The 22439-nt window shown below is 46.4% G+C and overlaps 1 protein-coding gene across 2 annotated transcripts in view; it reads right to left on the bottom strand.

Annotated features, from left to right (window-relative positions):
* Positions 1 to 3761: 3761 nt before the first annotated feature.
* The window catches only part of LOC124006537 (large neutral amino acids transporter small subunit 4-like), a 43179-nt gene continuing 24501 nt past the window's right edge, over positions 3762 to 22439 (bottom strand). For both annotated transcript variants that reach the window (XM_046316611.1, XM_046316612.1), the window contains exons 3-14: positions 21218 to 21458; positions 20803 to 20858; positions 20617 to 20693; positions 11259 to 11351; positions 10940 to 11073; positions 8776 to 8978; positions 5672 to 5815; positions 5391 to 5517; positions 5060 to 5192; positions 4568 to 4641; positions 4356 to 4479; positions 3762 to 4127 (exon numbers count right to left, since the gene is read on the bottom strand). In XM_046316611.1, coding sequence (XP_046172567.1) covers positions 3966 to 4127; positions 4356 to 4479; positions 4568 to 4641; positions 5060 to 5192; positions 5391 to 5517; positions 5672 to 5815; positions 8776 to 8978; positions 10940 to 11073; positions 11259 to 11351; positions 20617 to 20693; positions 20803 to 20858; positions 21218 to 21458 — 1568 coding nt within the window. In that variant the 3' untranslated portion in view covers positions 3762 to 3965. The remainder of the gene's footprint in view (positions 4128 to 4355; positions 4480 to 4567; positions 4642 to 5059; positions 5193 to 5390; positions 5518 to 5671; positions 5816 to 8775; positions 8979 to 10939; positions 11074 to 11258; positions 11352 to 20616; positions 20694 to 20802; positions 20859 to 21217; positions 21459 to 22439) is intronic.

The following is a 22439-nucleotide window of genomic DNA, read 5'->3' as shown; positions in this document are numbered from 1 at the left end:
AAAATAAACATTTGAGAGAAAAAAACAAAGGTACAAGTCAGGTAAAAGCATTGGTGTTTCAGCTGAAGCTCCCGTTCAATGTCTAAAAGTGACACACAAACCATTAAAACACTATATCCCAAAAAAAACACTGCTTGTTTTCCGTCATCAGAGAATAGCCAGTCAATCAATCACACTTTATATCCCAGGGAAGGGGATAGTAATAAAAGTATGTCACATCTAGAAAATAACTACGGTGATGGCATTTTGAGTAGAATGACAGTTTTAAGGTATGGCAGTGTAAATAGTGCTGATTCTCCCATACTGAGGGAATGCAGATCATCCCAACCCCACATTCACTGTGCTTGAGTACAGTATAGCATCATTATCAGAATCCACCTGCAGTCTCTAGACACATGTTCAAGCCACGAGAACCAGTCTATAGGGCTATACATGCTTTTTCTCTTTTCGCTAAATACATGAATGTAAACGACAAGTAGAGTGATGTTCAAAGTGAGGATGTCTAGACCTGTAGATCATTGAAATCGAGAAACCCAAACAGACAGGCCCAAACAGCAGTCAGTATCAAGGAGCCATTCTATATTGAGGGACGGACCTACTGGATGGTGCATACAAGAGAGGAGACTAAGACCACCTGCGGTAAGTAACAAAAATAACCGTTTCTTGCAGTTCCGATGTCATTACTCTTATTATAATTTTTTTTTAACTACCGGGAATACATTCTATGCTAACATGCAGAACCAGCAAGAGGTGCACTGTCTATGTTATATTTCAGTGCATGCCATTCAGAAAAATAGCATTGAAATCCTGATATGAGGACTAAGGTGCACATGGGCCATTCAGTTCTCACGTATTTCATTCCTGAAGCTTTTGGGGATTCTAGCATTGTCTCTCAGTTCCATCGCCAGTATGTGAAGGATCTCTTGGGTGGGTGGTTTGTGTTTGGGTGAGACTGCAGTGGAGAACCAGGTGTGTCTGTGCAACAGTTCAGGATAGTGGTTTGGACATGGATGGATCAATGTGACGGGGTCATGATGAGAGAGGGCGGGGCACCGACTTGCCGTATCGTATCCGCGTCTCAAATCATCTGAACATAGAGGCAATCTGCTGGTTACATGGCTGTCTTTGGAAGTGCTTCTGTGAGTGACTGAGGAAAAGCAGGTGTCCCGTCCAGTCTAAACACCGCGTCTGCGGACGTAGAGCTACATCAATCAAGTTGTCATGCTCTCTCTCCGGTGTCTGTTCCCCGCAACAGATCATTCAAGAACATAATGTCCTGTCATGACCTGCCTGCCCGCCCACCTGGGTCCCACGATCACACCGTTCACAACAGCTGCAAGAGTGTGGATTTAGAATCAGATATCATATTCAAGCATCTCTCAGTCTCCCTTTTTTGATTTGAAAAGTGAATCAAAGTTGAAGTTGGAATTCGATAATTCAAGTAATTTGTCGCTACAAAGTGAGGCTTTGTAAGTGAGACCATTGATAGATGCAGGATGGTCACTATCTGACCAGTACACCAAGAAAAATATGAGTCCATGTTCCTGTCATTGAGAAGCACCTTTGTAATAAACATTACATTATATCAATCCACATTCTTGCATTGTGTGTGTGTATGTGTGTGGTTGGACAACAGTGGTGTTCACAGAGTTATGTGTTGCCGGGATGAGAAGAGGATTGCTCAGCAACTCACATAAGTACTTATTGCTACAGTGAATCAGAATGTAATTCAGGTACTGTAGAACAGTGGCAGGTATAGGCCCATAGCAACCACAGTTCACCTTAAGCTACACATCTCCCATCTTAAACCATTTCTCGTAAAACCATTTGTACTAAATCACATTTGTCTTGAAACAGAACAAAAGCTTGAACAGCATGTCAGTATCATTTTGCAGGTAAAATACAGTTTATAAAACTATTACTTTTTAAAAACCAGGTCTCCTGACAAAAACAACATCTGGTCGTCACAAATAAAAAGAAAAACACACCAATTCAATAAGCAATTCATTTTGCACGACAAAACGGACTGCCAAGACAAGACCAGTCAGTGGTCTTGATAACCTAGCCTACACTCTTAGGGGGGAAAAAAACGTGTTATCTAGAACCGAAAACAGTTACTCGGATGTCCAAAAGGGTTCTACCTGGAACCAAAAACGGTTATCTTATGGGGACAGCCGAAGAACCCTTTCGGGACCCTTTTTTCTACAGTTGTGCTGTACCTTATGTTGTTGTGGCACATTATTACCGGTAAGAGGCGTGTTTCAACCTGTGCCATGCTTTTGTTTGAAGCACAGCCACTTTGCACAGTCACATAGTATTCCCTAGAAGTAAAACGCTGGCCTGCACACTGCTCACTGGAAACCCATTGGCCGAATCACTTGCTCAAAGCTCAAATTGACTCAAAGCAAAGCTATTGCCTCGGGCTTTTACCTAGAGTGCTGAGTGTTACAAAACACATGCCTTCGCTTTCTAGTCTCCTAGAGCCGTTTGAACAGTCTTAAGACGACAGCTTCTCTGTGGCTTTAACACTCCACGCCTCTGTTATCCTCAACAACAGAACTAAAAAGACAAGAGTCACAAGGTTTGGTCTTTGAGACACTGGAAGGAACACTCGCTAGATGAGGGTTACATCGACTAGCTTCTAAAGGTTCCATTCTTATCAATTCATTTACAATGATGACCATCCCCAACATTGCAGAACGTTATGGGAACGTTACAGAAGCAAATGGGAACGTTATGGCAGGATGAACTCTTAGCACCATTTGGAGTACTGGAACTTCTATACCGCCTGTTTCACTCCTACCTCCAGTCCAAACTACTTGTGACAACAGAGAGGCATTTTACATGTAACAACCACAGAGAAAAATACAGGCCTATCGCCAATAAACGTTTAGATAACGTTTCAATAACGTCCGAAGACCCCAAGTGCCGCACGAGATGGTGCGAGACTAACTTGGATCAGAATTTGAAAGTGAGGCGATTACTCGTCGTCGTTACTGGCATCATTGAAAACACATGTAAAAACACTGGTGGCCTGGGTAATTGTAATTGCGAGGAGGAGGACGTCATCTGCTTATCTGGTTCAAGTCACCACATCCAGCATCCACATGGAGGTCTTTGACATGGCGCTGGACGCTTGCTTCCTCTCTAGTTCTTTTCGCAGGGTGACCGGAGAATCAGTGTCCTCTTTTTGCACTGACAGGCAGGAGTGAGCATGGCATCATTGACAGAAAAATGTAATTTAAAAAAATGATAGAGCACCGAAACAAAGAGGAGACTGGAAGGGAGGAGAAAGTCGTGGAGATCCTCCTCCCTCTTCTTCTCTCCTTTCTCCTCAGTTCACAGACCCGCGCTTGTCCTTTCTCATTGCAGTGGTGAGAAGATGAACAATGTCCATTTGGTGGTGTGTCCCTGGAAAAGAAACCGCGTACGCATGTGTGCTGAAGAGGTTTCACAACGTGTGTGTTGTTGCGTGTCTTTCACAGTGTATGTAGTCAATGATGTTCTGGGGAGTGTAAAGGTGTGTGTGTCTATCATAGTAGTTCTCTGAGATTGGTGAACATATACTGTAGGTTTGACAGAGTGTGTTTGGCAGTCGGCGTGGTGTGTGTGTGTGTCGAGCGCTTGTGTGTATGTGTTTGTATGTATGTCTGAGTCTGTGTGTGAGGGGGAATGTAAGGGAGGTGTGTGTGTGTGTGTGTGTGTGTGTGTGTGTGTGTGTGTGTGTGTGTGTGTGTGTGTGTGTGTGTGTGTGTGTGTGTGTGTGTGTGTGTGTGTGTAGGGGGTGAGAGAGAGAGAGAAAGTATCGTCTGAGTGCAAGTGCAGACGGTAGAGGGACCGGAGTTGGTGGGTGAGATTGCGATTTAATCATACAGTTCAGTCACATCTGTGACCTCTCCCCTCCTCACACTCTCCGTTCCTCCTTCTCATTGTTGAAACAAATCTCCGTCCGTCAGTCTGTCTCTCTAGATGAAGGCCTCGGGCGTGCTGCCGTTGTTGATCTGGACGTAGATCTTGGGGTCCTCCTCGCGCTCCTGCTTCTGGCGTTGGAGCTGGCGGCTGTAGCAGAGCAGGTAGAGAGGCAGGCAGAAGCCCAGCACTGTCAGCCCCAGCAGGCCCACGTTGACCTGCGCACAACCACACACAGGAAGTGACATCAACAGTGAGAAGAATGTAGGGAACAGCGGTGTTGTTTTCACATCGGGAGCAGCAGTGTGTGCTATGAGATGTACTCAGGGCAGATTGCTTTAGAACAAGGTGGCTGCTACACATCAGTCGTATCCAGGAGCCTTTGCAGCATTATGCTCATAGCACATTAGTATACTGGAAAGGGTGAAAGGTCGTTGCTCTCTTACCCATAGGGGGTCTCCCTTCAGGGGGCCCATCATGGCCATGAAGAGGGGCTGCTGCAACAGGGCAAACAGGGCACTGATGAGGGACTGCATGCCTGTCAGACTGCCAAACTGAGACGACGGGTACCTAAGGAGGACAACCAGCATGAGGCGCTTGTGTGGAAAGGACTGTGCGCACGCACGCACGCACACACACACACACACAAGACACTTACACAGCAGCATAGAGCCCTCCAACCGCAGAGTGGATGAATCCTCTCACAATGGTGTGCAGAATAAACGATAGAATCTGAAGGCAGAGTAGAAAAGAGAAATAGTTCAACATGATGTGTTCCAGAATCTACAGACCCAGGGCATGCATGGTGCCCTGTCCCTCCATCCTAAAATGGAGTCCATGTAAATAATAAATAAATAAATAATGGCTTGACAGAGATGTTCCCAGAGCTGGGTTGTAAATAACTTGCATAACTTGTAATGACACAACTGTCCACCAGGGGACACTGTTGCATTAAACAATGGCTCAGCTGCAATAACATGTGAGTCACTCTCCCTCTTTCTTTCTCTGCACCAAGATCTCTCCCTTTGGCTATAGGAGGGCTTTACAAAACACTGGGAAAGCAGGCGGTGAAAAGTGTGCTTCTCCACAGCCCCTAGAGGAGAGGAAAGAGAGAGCGAGATGGAGGAGAGGAAACAGAGGGACAACTTACCTGGAGAGGGAGGCTGGGGACGAGGCAGGTGACCCCGAAGCCCATCAGTAGCAGGTTGGTGAAGATGAAGGCCCGTGTGGCGTTGGTGATTTTCTGGATCTGTCTGTCACGACGCTTGGGCTGGGTAAGATCTCTATCAGAGGGGACATCACATGTTACACCCATACTCCCTGGTTATACAAATAACATAGTAGTGTCCTGTGGATGCTAGGGGAGTATCTGGGAGGCAGGGGATTGCTCTGTTGGAGTGTGTGTGTGTATGTGTGTGTGCCTGCGCATGAGTGAGTGTGTGCGTGCGAGCTCGGGGTGCGTTCGTGCGTGTGAAACTCACCTTTTGCCCGGCTTCGCGTTCTCATCCTCACACTCTTTGAGTTTCCAGTCCATGATGTACCCGATCACTGGGGCGGTCATCAGACAGAGCAGCTGCAGCACCCCGAAAATGGAGGTGTACACACTCACTGTGAACGGCGGGAGAGACAGAGCCATGTTATTGCCTCTAGAGCTTACACTCACACATTTTCAAGACAGACAGACACGCACAGACACAGACACAGACACAGACACAGACACAGACACAGACACAGACACAGACACAGACACAGACACACACACCTGTGTTCAAGTCTCTGTCGGACAGCGACTCCAGGATGTTGTTCATGGCTCCCATGTAGAAGATAAGTCGCAGCTGGGTGACACACATGGTGATCAGGCTGAGCATGAAAATAGGACTCAGGATACTCTTCATGAAGGACTGGGCTGTGGACACACAGGAGGAGAGACAGATTAACGTCAACAACAACAGTACCTGTCCATTTACTCCAGTAAAACTGAAGTTTAAACAGTGATGCTGCGTTCAATCTCAGAATGCAGAATAACTTGATGTATTAATGGAGGACGATACACAGGATTATATATATATATTTTTTTTTAATCAGATTGGAGTGAGGTTTATCCTGTGTGTACTGTACAGGATATGCCTTCTTTCATTTCCTCCACATGCCGTGATGGAAAACTACCAGGGCGTAGCTGCTTCACCTCAGAAACAACATGGAGGTAGGGAAACAGGGAAGCTCGGAGTCTCAATAGTCCACGGGTCCCTGGGGTGGCAAGGTAACATGTGGGGGGGCCGCGCTGTAAGCAAGGGGCCTGGGGCCATGGTCCGTTAATCATCTACTGGTCTCAAAGCTGTAAAAGCTGCGGCAGGGCAGTGGAAAAGTCTTAATGGTCACGCTACAGATGTGTCCAGCGTTTATTGCCCAGCGATGCAGGTATCTCTCCAATCCTCTGGAGACGGGACCATCGTTGACATGCTGGCTGGACAAGGGGCTTACAGGCTGGTACATTACATTAGAGCAGGTGGTTCTAACAGTCTGTCTCAGTCTATAACACTGGGTCTCCCCTGTGTCCTGGACCCATAATATGAGTTAGAATATTATTCACAAAGCGTCTCAGAGTAGGATCTGGGATCAGTTTGGTCTTTTAGATCACCATGAATTAAAGGGGGGGGGATCTGATCCTAGATCATCACTCGGGTTTACATTCTTGACTGGCACACTATGTGACCACACTTGTAAGGACACACCGTGATCATTTTCAAAATACCTAGCCTACACTGGCAACAGTCGCCATGGCCAGTGTTGACTTAGATACAAAACAGTCCCATAATGGTTTGACTGATATAAGAACCGTGTGGTGGAATTATTGTAATCAAAAAGAGAGACTTTTAGATTTCTTCAAAAACAATCCAACTGTATCATTTCATTACTGCAGCACGGGAGCTGGTCGGTAACCACCCCTGGAGGTAACCACCCCTGGAGGTAACCACCCATGGAGGTAACCACCCATGGAGGTAACCACCGAGAACTCAACCAGCTGGTTTGAACCACAGCATTTTATAGCAAAGTCCATTCTCCTTCAGTCTACATGACACACAACAGATGTATGGAATGGGTCACAAGAATCCATCTCCCCCAGGTACCCCAGTACAGAAACATTAACTCATGCTCTGGAATGTGGTATCACCCCAAAACATTGTGCATTTCCTGTCCGTGTCCCCAGAGGCCCACTTTCAGCTCACACGGACACAATAGAGTCATATGAACCCTCTTTTCTGTTGCATAAAACAACCATTTGATGCAATTACAGCATTATAACATAATCTTTCAACTCTGCTCTCACAACCGATCCACAAAAGAGATCCCAGGCACCAAAGTATCTTTGAGTGAGCCTTCTTTGAAAGGGAAAAAAACTCCTAACAACCAAATAAATCCCCACCATCACATGCATCAGATTGATGAGTGGACAAACACAGATATATATAAATAAATAAATATATATATATTTATATGAGAGAGAGAGAGAGAGAGAGAGAGAGAGAGAGAGAGAGAGAGAGAGAGAGAGAGAGAGAGAGAGAGAGAGAGAGAGAGAGAGAGAGAGAGAGAGAGAGAGAGAGAGAGAGAGAGAGAGAGAGAGAGAGAGAGAGAGAGAGAGAGAGAGAGAGAGAGAGAGAGAGAGAGAGAGAGAGAGGCTTGGGGAGTTGGCCCTTAGCAAGGCCCCTTGTAAACCTCCTGACACGTGGAACTTGTCCAACAGGGTTACAGAACCGCAGGCATCCATCCTGTGTGTATAATGACCCCCTTCGGACCTTACTGACTGCTATCTGCCCTCTGGCCCGGCCCCACCACCGCCACCCGAGCAGCACTTCTTGGAATGCGGTCCGAATCGATTGCACGGTCCGTTCGGTACCAAAGATAACCTGCAGAGAACCACAGGGTTCCGATCCCGAGGGAGTGCAGAGGGAGCACAGCGGAGGTGAGGAGGGGTCACGTGGCTGATTTGAGGGTGTTTTGGAGGTTTGTGGCTAATTGCAGTGTACAGATCTGGGTTAGTGAAGGCAAAGTGCATAGCCAGTTGTGCGTTTGCAGGATTTAATTTGGGAGAGGAAGGATGGCCTCGATGACCTCAGCGCCAATGACAGCGCTCCCTCAGACAAGCTGGCGGCTGGGACCTAAACACTGGCTGGTGGGCGAGCCCACTCTGAAACATCAAAATTGCACTGATAAAGTCAGAGCTCTTCTTTACAAAAGTTGTAGAGTATGGAATAGCAATCCACTTCATGGAATAGCAATCCATCATAGAGGGACAGTCGACCATATGCTAGATCTAGGCCTGTATCCAGGATCAGTTTAGCCTATTATATCATTAAAAATATGATTATATGGAAAAGGGGGGACCTTATCCTAGATCAGTACAAGATACAGGCCCAGATCTTGCATATGGTCGATTGTTTACCTCTGATTACCCATAAGGCAGGGCTACAATGATCCATTGCATTGTTGTGTTGGATCTATTTTTGTCTGTCAGTCTGCTCCTATCTAAATTCTACACCATGGCTGGAGCAGGACATTGTGTTGGTGAAGTGGTTGGACAGCTTAACATCAGACAGGTTTCTGGCAGACATGTCCTTTGTTGTGTCCAAATGATTCAAAATGGTGTAACAAGGAAACTGGCAAACTGGCTTTTGGCCTCATGAAGTATGGATTTGTGGAGGTTCAGTGCTTGCAACCCATTATGGCAAATCCATTTAGACAATGAACCCCATCACACTCGGTGTGCACAGAAAATGCATGATTTATTTTCCTTACTCTCGATCTGAAAGACATCAAAAGCAGTCATATTCTCTGGTCTGAACAGATGTGACCTGGCCAGACACTTACATTCCTCCTGGGACTTGCACTGGACCTCCAGGTCAACGGTGGAGAGACACAGCTTGTTGCCCTCCTGTTGGGCCAGCTCCTTAGGGTTTTGCTTCATGCTGTTCCCCACGCTGAGTCGTCTCCCGACCGTGGTCACCTGGCGGTAGAACTGCTTTCCAGTGATCTTATGGTCAAAGCCCAGCCAGCTGAACTTGATCTTCACACTGAGGGAGATCGGGAGAGAGACAGAGAGAAAGGGAGAAAGGCAGGGAAAGAAACAGCGAGAGAGAGGGAGAAAGGGAGAAAGGCAGGGAAAGAAACAGCGAGAGAGAGGGAGAAAGGGAGAAAGGCAGGGAAAGAAACAGCGAGAGAGAGGGAGAAAGGCAGGGAAAGAAACAGCGAGAGAGAGGGAGAAAGGCAGGGAAAGAAACAGCGAGAGAGAGGGAGAAAGGGAGAAAGGCAGGGAAAGAAACAGCGAGAGAGAGGGAGAAAGGGAGAAAGGCAGGGAAAGAAACAGCGAGAGAAAGGGAGAAAGGCAGGGAAAGAAACAGCGAGAGAGAGGGAGAAAGGGAGAAAGGCAGGGAAAGAAACAGCGAGAGAGAGGGAGAAAGGCAGGGAAAGAAACAGCGAGAGAAAGGGAGAAAGGCAGGGAAAGAAACAGCGAGAGAGAGGGAGAAAGGCAGGGAAAGAAACAGCGAGAGAGAGGGAGAAAGGCAGGGAAAGAAACAGCGAGAGAAAGGGAGAAAGGCAGGGAAAGAAACAGCGAGAGAGAGGGAGAAAGGCAGGGAAAGAAACAGCGAGAGAGAGGGAGAAAGGCAGGGAAAGAAACAGCGAGAGAGAGGGAGAAAGGGAGAAAGGGAGCGGGGAAGGATGAAAGAAAAACAGAGCAAAGAATGAGACTACATCCAGGTGAATGAGAGCAAAGAATGAGACTACATCCAGGTGAATGAGAGCAAAGAATGAGACTACATCCAGGTGAATGAGAGCAAAGAATGAGACTACATCCAGGTGAATGAGAGCAAAGAATGAGACTACATCCAGGTGAATGAGAGCAAAGAATGAGACTACATCCAGGTGAATGAGAGCAAAGAATGAGACTACATCCAGGTGAATGAGAGCAAAGAATGAGACTACATCCAGGTGAATGAGAGCAAAGAATGAGACTACATCCAGGTGAATGAGAGCAAAGAATGAGACTACATCCAGGTGAATGAGAGCAAAGAATGAGACTACATCCAGGTGAATGAGAGCAAAGAATGAGACTACATCCAGGTGAATGAGAGCAAAGCCAGCTGAGCTCCTCATCTCATTAGATTTCCTTTTTTTACAGGGCCTCAAGCCTTCGTCATGCTGCAGAGGAACGTGTGCTGGGGGATGTAGTGTACTGAGCTCCAAGGAGAATGGAGACTCTATGGAAGGCCTTCATATTCCTACTCCAGCTTAAGTTGTTGAACCTCAAGTCCTAGTATTATCCCCTAAACCTGTTATTGTTGGCTAATATTAGAAACTGTCTGTCTATTAGGTTATAACTAAGGATATAACCAATGATATAAGGAACAAATACTAGTAATACTAAACTAATATTAGGTTAAGGGGATGTTTAGGAGTGTGATGTTTAGGAGTGTGATGTTACAGAGTGTGATGTTACAGAGTGTGATGTTACAGAGTGTGATGTTACAGAGTGTGATGTTACAGAGTGTGATGTTACAGAGTGTGATGTTACAGAGTGTGATGTTACAGAGTGTGATGTTACAGAGTGTGATGTTACAGAGTGTGATGTTACAGAGCGTGATGTTACAGAGCGTGATGTTACAGAGCGTGATGTTACGGAGCGTGATGTTTAGGAGCGTGATGTTACGGAGCGTGATGTTACGGAGCGTGATGTTACGGAGCGTGATGTTACGGAGCGTGATGTTACGGAGCGTGATGTTACGGAGCGTGATGTTACGGAGCGTGATGTTACGGAGCGTGATGTTTAGGAGCGTGATGTTAAGGAGCGTGATGTTTAGGAGCGTGATGTTATGGAGTGTGATGTTATGGAGTGTGATGTTATGGAGTGTGATGTTATGGAATGTGATGTTATGGAATGTGATGTTATGGAGCGTGATGTTAAGGAGCGTGATGTTATGGAATGTGATGTTATGGAGCGTGATGTTATGAAATGTGATGTTTAGGAGTGTCTTACGTGTAGTCCATATCCTCAGGTCCAGGGAAGGGCTCCAGGGGCCAGTTGAAGAAGCAGTTGATGAAGACGAGGCCAGCACAGGCAGCCCACACCAGCAGGATAGTGATGAAGGTGGCTCCTAGGTCATAGATCACCTGATGAGAGAGGAAGCAGGGACCAACAACCACAACATTAGCTCTATGTCTGACCTTCACATTGACACGCGGGAATAGGAAAGTAGAGTCAAATAGTTAGCCTTGATAGCTAACCTCCATAATGGTGTGCATGGTATGCATGCATGTGTAGACTAGCTAAGTAGATGTGCGCGTGTGTAAGCTACCTTGATCCCAGGGAAGGTGACAGCGGAGGATGCATACGATCCAATCATGAGAGCGATGAAGGTGGAACGAAGATCACCAAACATATTGGGAAGCTGAGGAGATAAACACAAGAAAGCGACAGGATATACGATTAGGCCACGCTTAAATCAGATCAATGCATTCACTTGTGCAAAAACACACGCATAGCCATAGAGACTCGCACGCATTAAACAAAAACAGTTTTTCCAAAAATGTAAGGCATGACATCATATTAGGAAATCCTGACTGTGGTTTTTTGGAGGTTGTTGACATGGAATGAGTAATGTGGGCGGAGTCTTGGTGATGCTTTCCCCACACTATTTATGGCAGTGAGAGAAAGTCCAGAGCAGCCTGCATATTTTGTCCTCTACTTGAGGTCGGCGCACAGGTTTGTTCTCAACTGCGAACTGTAAACAACTGTCCTTGGGCAGAGAAGTAGGGAGCGAGGGGGGAAGGGAAGGAGAGAGGATAGAGAGACAGAGAAAGAAACAATTAAAAAGGGGAGAGCAACATCTGTCTGGCAATCCCCCGTGACAGGGTCGGGGAAGGGAAATGGAGGGAGAACAACAACAACAAAAGACGCCACTGACAGAAACACACCAAAAATGTACTGACTGAGCCGTTCACCAGCGCAACAACTCCTGAACATGACTGTTTAATGGCACATCCGTCCATCCACCCTCACCACAGGTTCCCTGCTTGTTAGAGCCGCGGAGGAAATCTCTCACCCCGTGCCGTGGCCTCCCCAGACGTCGTTACCCTCCACCACTAATTGGAGCAAAGGTTAACGGCAGAATCAAAACATCCACACTAACAGTCACATTCCAGGCCTCCTGGAGAAGTGAAATGAGCTGGAAACATCTCTATTGTGACATTTACAGTAGGAGTGAGTACTGCAACTCAGCACTGGTGCCTAGTTAGCAGGATAAGAAGAGGTGTGTGTGTGTTCATGTGTGTTTGTTTTTTACTATCTTTGTGGGGACCAGAAGTGGGGAGATTTCGCCAGTCCCCACAAGGAAAAAGGATATTTTAGGCTTTGGGGTTATGGTTACAATTAGGATTAGGTTTAGGGGTTTTATGGCTAGGTTAAGGGTTAGGACAAATAGGATTTTAAATGGGAATCAATTGTTTGGTCCCCACAAGGATAGTAAAACAAACATATGTGTGTGTGTCTGTATTATCAGGCTGGCAGACAGAGGAGAGAAACACTGGTCTTATGCAAGGCTACCTCTCTACCATCTCTCCTAGCACACTACCTACCTCCACCTAGCACAGCTTCAATCAGCAGTGTTGGCTGTGGAATTACCCTGGACTAAACACATATGGAATAGGCTGAATAATGTGCCTGAGTGTCGCCAGGGATTTCAAATCAAATCCAATTTGATTTTTCACAAGACCTTACCGTGAAATGCTTACGTTACAAGCCCTTAACCAACAAAGCAGTTCAAGAACTACAGTTAAGAAAATATTGACTAAATAAACTAAAGGGGAAAAAAATCTAATCAAAAAAAAAAAAAAACAGGAAAATGACATAACAATAACGAGGCTATATGATGTGCTTTCCATTGCTCTGCTCTCCTCAGTTCACCTATTTCTCTGTCACCACCAGACTGTCAGTGTGTCACCTGACTATAACATGACCAGACAGACAGACAGACAGACAGACAGACAGACAGACAGACAGACAGACAGACAGACAGACAGACAGACAGACAGACAGACAGACAGACAGACAGACAGACAGACAGACAGACAGACAGACAGACAGACAGACAGACAGACAGACAGACAGACAGACAGACAGACAGACAGACAGACAGACAGACAGACAGACAGACAGACAGACAGACAGACAGACAGACAGACAGACAGACAGACAGACAGACAGACAGACAGACAGACAGACAGACAGACAGACAGACAGACAGACAGACAGACAGACAGACAGACAGACAGACAGACAGACAGACAGACAGACAGACAGACAGACAGACAGACAGACAGACAGACAGACAGACAGACAGACAGACAGACAGACAGACAGACAGACAGACAGACAGACAGACAGACAGACAGACAGACAGACAGACAGACAGACAGACAGACAGACAGACAGACAGACAGACAGACAGACAGACAGACAGACAGACAGACAGACAGACAGACAGACAGACAGACAGACAGACAGACAGACAGACAGACAGACAGACAGACAGACAGACAGACAGACAGACAGACAGACAGACAGACAGACAGACAGACAGACAGACAGACAGACAGACAGACAGACAGACAGACAGACAGACAGACAGACAGACAGACAGACAGACAGACAGACAGACAGACAGACAGACAGACAGACAGACAGACAGACAGACAGACAGACAGACAGACAGACAGACAGACAGACAGACAGACAGACAGACAGACAGACAGACAGACAGACAGACAGACAGACAGACAGACAGACAGACAGACAGACAGACAGACAGACAGACAGACAGACAGACAGACAGACAGACAGACAGACAGACAGACAGACAGACAGACAGACAGACAGACAGACAGACAGACAGACAGACAGACAGACAGACAGAGCCCCAGCCCCAAAAAGATACTAACCTATATCCCAGTCACCCTTTGTCTGTCTGCTCTGCTAATATTGTTGTTTACCAGGTTTGGATGTAATGGAACAAGTTCACCTGCCTTTGATCAAATTAAGGACATGCAGGGGAAAGGGAAATATAATGAATTGTCAACAGAAGGTAGAGTCCAAAACATCAACAGCATCGGAAGATCCAAACCAGCTCCCAGCCTAAAATGCTGCATTTACAGTAGGTGCCTAATTAGTTTTAGTGGTCTGAAGTCAGTTTGACTGGGAGTTGTTGTGGTGGTTCCAAAACAAACCGCCACAAACAGGATTCCTCAATCTTGTTCACGTGCAGAAACAAACCACATAATTATGTCTCATAGCTATGACATAATAAGAAGGATATCCAGCTGTCAGCTGTAATGAAGGAGGTAGACGTACAGCCTGTGAGGAGAGGCTGATGTTGGGAAACAGGATCTGTGTTGTAGAACATTTCGATAGAAATACTTTATGTGATGTAGAATAAGGACGTCAGCACTAATAATGACATTTCTCTCTGCAACGTTGAACAATGCTAGCCTAATGAACCTGGCCCTGATAGGAGTGCAGCCTTGAGTTTGTCTTCCTAATCTGCCTGGCCACCGCGCAGTGTTCCGATATCGGAGCACTTCCTGAATTGGGCACCATCAGGCATGACTAAATACAGTGTCTTCTAGAGAGAGAAACAACAACCCAGGGCTGGTTAATGATTGGCCAACTCTTCACCTGAGACATTACCTGTTCCTGTTTCATGAATACTGTCTCTGTCCGCATCCCAAATGGCACCCTACTCCCTGCCTAGTGTACTACATTTGACCAAGTCCCTATGGACCCTGTACAAAGTAGTGCACAATACAGGGAATAGGGTGCCATTTGAGGCACAGACCGTCTCTGTTAGCTCTGCTAGAGCCAAGCCGAAAAGGCAAGGTCAATACAAATGTGACTGCATTCACCTACCAAGCTCTATTTGGCTCCATTATGGGATCTGGAACAGTCATGGGGATAAAAGACAAAAGTCTGTTTGTAGAGTGTTGGACTCTGAGTAGCATCTAACTCCATAGGATGTACTGGAAGCTAAACCATGTTGCTATGTTTTTGTGGGGGAGCAACAACTTGATGGGCAATCATTTAATCAATACAGGCTGATCACTCCGGATCTATAAACTGCAGCCAGTGCCGTGTCTGTGCCCTGAACAGTTAAGAAAACGTCTACAATGCACTTTCATACCCTCACTAGGCTAGGTGCTAGTAGTTATCACTTGAGACGATTGAGAAAATCCTTATCTGAAATGCTGAGTGATGTTTGCAGTCAGTAAAGAATGCCTGTGGTAAGCAGTGATCCTCTAAAGCAGTGGTTCCCAAACTTTTCATAGTCCCGTACCCCTTCAAACATTTAACCTCCAGCTGCGTACCCCCTCTAGCACCAGGGTCAGCGCACTCTCAAATTTGTTTTTTGTTGCCATCATTGTAAACATAAGAATGAGTGTGAGTTTTTGTCACAACCCGGCATGTGGGAAGTGACAAAGAGCTCTTATAGGACCAGGGCACAAATAATAATATCATAATAATCAATCATTTTGCTTTTTATTTAACCATCTTACATATAGAACCTTATTTGGTCATCGTAAATAGTGAATAACTCACCGCAGGTTAATGAGGGTGTGCTTGAAAGGATGCACATAACTCTGCAATGTTGGGTTGTATTGGAGAGAGTCTCAGTCAAAAATACTTTTCCACACACAGTCTGTGCCTGTATTTAGTTTTCATGCTAGTGAGGGCCGAGAATCCACTCTCACATAGGTACGTGGTTGCAAAGGGCATCAGTGTCTTAACAGTGGATTTGCCAAGGCAGGATACTCTTGAGCGCAGCCCAAACCAGAAATCTGGCAGTGGCTTCTGATTCAATTCAATTTTCACAGAACCGCTTGTTGCAATTTCGATGAGGCTCTCTTGTTCAGATATCAGTCAGTGGACTGGAGGCAGAGCATGAAGGGGATAACGGGTCCAGTTGTTTGTGTCATCCGCTTTGGGAAAGTACCTGCGTAATTGCGCACCCAACTCACTCAGGTGCTTCGCTATATCACATTTGACATTGTCCATAAGATTGAGTTCATTTGCACACAGAAAATCATACAATGATGGAAAGACCCGTGTGTTGTCCTTGTTAATGCAGATGTAACAGTATAGCTTTAGACCGTCCCCTCGCCCATACCCGGGCTCGAACCAGGGACCCTCTGCACACATCAAAAACAGTCACCCACAAAGCATCGTTACCCATCACTCCACAAAAGCCACAGAGCAAGGGGAACTACTACTTCAAGGTCTCAGAGCAAGTGACGTCACTGATTGAAATGCTATTTAGCGCGAACCGCTAACTAAGCTAGGCGTTTCACATCCGTTACACAGAGAAGACCTCCAACTTCTTGATCATAGCCTCAATTTTGTCCCACACATTGAATATAGTTGAGGAAATTCTCTGTAATCCTAGATTCAGATCATTCAGGCGAGAAAAAACATCACCCAGATAGGCCAGTCGTGTGAAAAACTCGTCATCATGCAAGCAGTCAGACAAGTGAAAATTATGGTCAGTAAAGAAAACTTTAAGCTCGTGTCAATACTTTGCCCCTTGATAACCAGCGCACTTCTGTATGTTGTAAAAGCGTTACATAGTCTCTGCCCATATCATTGCATAATGCAGAAAATACAGAAGAGTTCAGGGGCCTTGCTTAAACAAAGTTAACCATTTTCACTGTAGTGTCCAAAACGTCTTTCAAGCTGTCAGGTATTCCCTTGGCAGCAAGAGCCTCTTGGTGGATGCTGCAGTGTACCCAAGTGGCATCAGGGGGCAAATGCTTGCACGCACGTTACCACCTCCACTATGTCTCCCTGTCATGGCTTTTGCGCCATCAGTACAGAAACCAACATGACAAGCAGCTACGTTTGGCTACATAGGGACCATTAGTGGAATTCCCACGAGAGAGTAATGGTTAATGTGATTGGATGTTAATTATTTGACTAGACTACCTGTATTGGACATTGTGTTGTTATTTCACTGGACACTAGTTTAATTTTATTTTTGGCAGTAAAACGAGGCTACTCAGGCGCGTAAAAAAACCTCACTCAAATGTATAGCCCCGTTGGAGAATATAAATGTGAATATAATTGTGAATGTGAATATAAACTTTTAGAAAATGTGAAGAAAAAATTATAATTTTAATGATTTGGCATACCCCCGGCGGCACTGTACGTACCCCTGGGAGTGTGCATACCCCAGTTTGGGAATACCTGCTCTAAAGCCATTAAGGGAAGCAGTCTTATCCTATTCGCATCTCAGTAAATACTACACATTCTACACCTTCCATATCAAAATGTTGCTAACAAGGAGAAGTGCTGTTTGGGGTTAAAAGGCTGGGTTTCTGTATCAGCACTTTGTGACATCTACTGATGTAAAAAGGGATTTATAAATATATTCTATTGATTGAATGTCTGTCTCAAATGTGTGCAGTTCTACTTGAAAAACAAACCCTAGCCTGGGTTCATCCGATTCTTCTGTGTGACGGCAGCAATGATCGTTATCTCGAGTACAGTAGGCGGAGACAGAGGGAGACAAAAGTGGGAGAGAAACGAGGAGAGTGGAATAACTAAAAGCCTCTGAGGCACAAACGCCAGAGAGAACAGACAAGGAGGATATTGACAGAGGGGGGAAAACAAAGAAGTGAAAGAGAGAAGAGGGGCTGCTGTTGCGTTAAAAGCTTCACTGCTTACTGGACTGCTTACTGGACAGCCAAAGGAAACCAGTACAAACCGGTCCAATCCTGACAGGACGGAACGCCATCATAAAATGAGTCAACATGCTGTGTCCCTGACGACCACACGCAGACAACACCAGCCTGAATATCTCCATCTCTGTGCCATCACTCTACCACTCTCTCTCTCCCCTTCTCATCAACACTTTGTTTTGCATTTCTGGCCTTGCTGTGAATCTCTATCCACCCCTATCGAAACCTAAAGCTAAGTGCATGGTGAAAACAACAACATGTGCAGCAGTTGACGGCCTTTTAACAAGTCAATCAACATGACCCTGAGATCAGTGCCTCCACAGTCTATTAGTGTCATCAAGCACCAGTTAGCAAGTAAACATCTGATGGCAGGACATTTTACAGACAGGGGGGGGGGGGTCGGTGTATGTGGTGGTGACCCTGTCTGAGTAGAGAGGAGCTATCATTAGTCTAGTCTGAACCCAGATCTGTTTGTGCTTTCCTGGCAAGAGAACATCATATGCAGATCTGGGACTAGCACCAGTCTCACTTCACCTTTGACATTCATCTCTCTACCTCTCTCCGTCGTTCTCTTTCCAAGTGCCAGGAAACAGTAAATAAACTAAATCTATGTTTATCGAGCCAGACTGAAACTTAATTCCCCCCGAGGACCTAGTGACACAGAACCCAGAGCGGGGTTGGGACCAATGAAGAAGTCCTAAAATAGAAAACATGACTCGGAGATAATAGAATCATCATAACAAGTGTTGCAATGTACAAGAGGAGGAGTGCTGTGTGTGTGTGTGTGTGTGTGTGTGTGTGTGTGTGTGTGTGTGTGTGTGTGTGTGTGTGTGTGTGTGTGTGTGTGTGTGTGTGTGTGTGTGTGTGTGTGTGTGTGTGTGTGTGTGTGTGTGTGTGTGTGTGTGTGTGTGTGTGTGTGTGTGTGTGTGTGTGTGTGTGTGTGTGTGTGGAGTGCGGACAGAGGGGTTGGGGGGGGGTCTGGTTGAGAGAGAGATGGATAGAGGATGGTTAGGAGATCTCCGCAGTGGTGATTACTAATACTATAGTGGACTGAAGGAGAGATTGAGGTCAAAGCTATTAAAGTGAAGTGGGAGGGAGGGATGGAGAAGAGAGAGGGAGAGACAGACAACCTGCTGCTGGTAACCGGAGAAGGGGGCAGACAGAGGTAGGCTAGGTTTATTGATAGAAAACAGAGGTGGGTAAAGGAGAGCTCTCCTCTAACGCCTTGGGTTCTCCTCCACTTGTTTTTCTGCAGCTGTGCCGCCTGGGACACAGAGTGCTGAGTGTGCAATCATAGAGAGAGGGAAGGAGTGAGGGGAGCAAGCTGCCAAACCACCCCCTTTTCAGCAAATTAGAAGAGTCAGGAAGAAGAGAGCACATAGAAACAAAGAAAAGGGGTATTGTGTTGCATACCTTTCTTTTTGTGTAAATCTACAATCCAGACGAGAATAAACATTAACACAACTGTCTGTAAGGGACCAACTCAATGAGTTCAGCCTGATTGAATGAGATACAATGTATCCATTTGGCTTTTGTGCAAAAAAGAAAAAATATATATATATATTTTCCTCTGTGACAACCTTTGACCCCCACACCCGGGAGGAGAGTGGCGAAGAAGAAAGTTTGTAAGAAAAAGGTCCGGCTGTACAAAAACACCCGGAACCCGGACCAGCAGTGTAAAACACACTGTTAGTCGGAGCAAGGAATTACCACCGTGAGGTTACTGCAACAGAACAGCTGAAACAACACCAGTTCCACACCAGACCAGTTCCTTGACACACACACACACACACACACACACACACACACACCACACACACACACATACACACGTGAGGGAATTAAACGGCTATCGCACAACAGGATCAGGCATGCTTGCGTGGGGAATGAATGAAACCAGAGAAGATTAAAACAACACGAACAGTCTGGGAGTGGGGGGGGCAGAAGAAACCAGTTGGGCAGCTTCTGGGTGTCGTGGTATAGTGTGTGTGTGTGTGTGTGTGTGTGTGTGTGTGTGTGTGTGTGTGTGTGTGTGTGTGTGTGTGTGTGTGTGTGTGTGTGTGTGTGTGTGTGTGTGTGTGTGTGTGTGTGTGTGTGTGTGTGTGTGTGTGTGTGTGTGTGTGTGTGTGTGTGTGTGTGTGCGTGCGTGCGTGCGTGCGTGCCAGCCAGACAAACAGACAGAGCCCCTCTGAGCCCCTGCAGTGGGGGGCGGTGAGGAGGCCAGGGGGCAGGAAACTGTCAGGAAGGGGTTGAAGGAACCCCAGCAGCGCTAAGTGTAACTGACTTCCTACTTCCTGTTTGTTAGCTTAGCATACAGTGTGTCTCTTTTCTCTCAAAGTGCTTGTTGTGAGTTTCTTTGTCTGTGTTTAGGGGCAGATAAACAATGAAACAATGCAATCACGTTATCTGTAAACACCATTGTGTCAGTGAAACCCGTCCGAACATTTAGTCTAGCTGCCAGTGAACCCTGGCAGTCTTGGGCCGGCCAATCAAAGGACTCTGTCAGGATGATGAATAAGTAAGGAGGAGGTGTCTTTTTTTGGCTCTCAGTTGGACCATAGCACGGTTGAATAATAGATTTGTAACGCAGGGTCTGTCTCGCTTTCTTTATTTTCTCACTCTCTCTCTCTCTCCATCCCTCTGCATGTGGCCTCCCTGTGACGCAGCACTTTCTCCGTGCTGACGACATCCCCATGTCCCACCCGCCCACCCCGCTCGTCGCTCCCCTCTCCATCCCCACTCCTCTTCCCGCTCCCCTGTCTCCCTACTCCACCCTAGTGCACTCCCCCCCTCCTCACCACTGTCCCCATCCCCACCTCTCTCTGCTCCCTTCCCTCTCTCCCTACTCCCGCCATAGACATGCATCCTCGCTCACTCCCCTCGGTCCCCTCCCCAGCCTCTCCCTGCGGTACAGGAGAAGACGCCACTTACCGTGAGGGAAGTAAAGGTCATGCACATTCCTCCGAACCCGTTCAGTGCCAGAGCAAAGAATATGAGGATGGACAGATCTGGACAGGGAGAACACATGTGTTAAGGAGACGGGATGGAACAGACACACATACTGTACTAGAGTAGAAAGTGAGTAAATAAAAAGAAAGAATGAAGAAATATGCATACTCTTGGGGTCGCTCGATCCATAAGCGATCAGGATACAGGAGAAAGCAAAGCAGGTACTGAAATAACAGAACAGGTTGAATATGAGGAAGGTTTATTCATACGATGACACACTAAAGCCAAGTCGGAAACAGAACATAAAAACTGCAGCAGGAAGTTGCGGCCGCTAAAAGGTATTCAACCCTGTACCGAGTCATAGGTTTTGTGACAATCGCAATAAAACATTAGAGTGCCTTGTGCAATGCTGCAATTATTCTGACAACACCGGGCGCCATCCCACTTCTGACACCAATATAGCTCATTTTGGGTATAGCCCCTGCCGGGACTCGAACCCGAGAACAGAGACTGTCACCCCAACACCTTTGCTTAAATGATAGTGGCCGCAACTGTACATACTACCTTGTCTCTGTTCTATTACCTGCCGAGCAGCCGGAGCTTGCGTGGGCCATACTTGTCCATGACAATGCCCAGGGGCAAGGTGATGGCACTGAGGAGGAAGGAGCCCACAGTGAAGGCCAAGTTCAGCATCTCATCCTGGTCCTTACAGATGGGCCAGCCGTTCATCTGGAGGTACTCCTCCTCCACCACGGGGCTCTGGGTGATCCCCTCCGCATCCCCAACCTGGACTGGCTCAGACTGGTTCTGACTGGTGCTGTTACCTGGAGGCACAAGGGAACTGAATTTAACCTTCAAATTCAACACTGTGGTCCCGGGGGGAAATAGATTTAACATCATGCATAGAAGACATTAAAAACATACATTAAAAAGGGATTCCTGGTGTTTCGGTCGAGGAATTAAGCATGATCCGATTGGAAAAGACGACCCATAGATGAAACAATCACACTAAAGTTTCTTCCTGAAACTTTACATTCTAGTTTGTTTAGATAGAATGTGCCTATTGGGAGAACGTCATGGACCATCTGAATGATGAAATGCTTCTGAGGGTTGTGTGGGGTTGGATTGCAGCATTTCTTGCGCAATTGTTCTAAGAAATGTCCTGCCTCACCGGAGGCCACCGATTTCAGAGGAAACATCTTGAAAAGTAATCCATCTCAACAGCACGTGTCTATTTCTGTTTCACTTGTGTCTAGTGTGTCTCTTTCCCCGAGACAGTGTGAGCCATGGACAGGTCAGGTAAACAGAAAAAGCTCAGTGAAAGATACTGCAACCAAACTGCTGGGATCAACAAGCTACTCTGAACTCCCAAAGCAAGGCAAGTCCATGGCAACCCAACCCCCTTAGCACCCCCAGATGTTCCCAAAGTGAATGCCTAAGAGGATAGAGACAGTAATCATATCATATGTTAGTTATTTCCGCCTATCATACTTCATAGCACTGTTTGTTATAAGGACTGGAGACCAGTGCCTTGGTTATGAGGCAGGTTACTGTCGTTGTTACGGAGAGAAAAATAACTGTAGCCAACACCCTAGTCTCCATGGGTTTAACTCAGACCAAACAGAAGACTATGACATTGACATTGAAAAGTCTCATAAAACATTCTTGTTTTGGCCTACGGGAGCTGTAAGGCATTGAGTAAGGGCCTGGGAGGAGGATAGGCTGCAAGACAAACGGTTATTTTTTTAGTGCTATTCTCAGGTGACGTCACGTGACTTTGGACAACCTCTCCAAAAACCTTTGGT

Source organism: Oncorhynchus gorbuscha, linkage group LG19 (genome assembly GCF_021184085.1).
Source record: "Oncorhynchus gorbuscha isolate QuinsamMale2020 ecotype Even-year linkage group LG19, OgorEven_v1.0, whole genome shotgun sequence".
Lineage (NCBI taxonomy): Eukaryota > Metazoa > Chordata > Actinopteri > Salmoniformes > Salmonidae > Oncorhynchus > Oncorhynchus gorbuscha.
The sequence above is the reverse complement of the archived record's forward strand: the minus strand, read 5'-3'. Positions and strand labels throughout refer to the sequence as shown.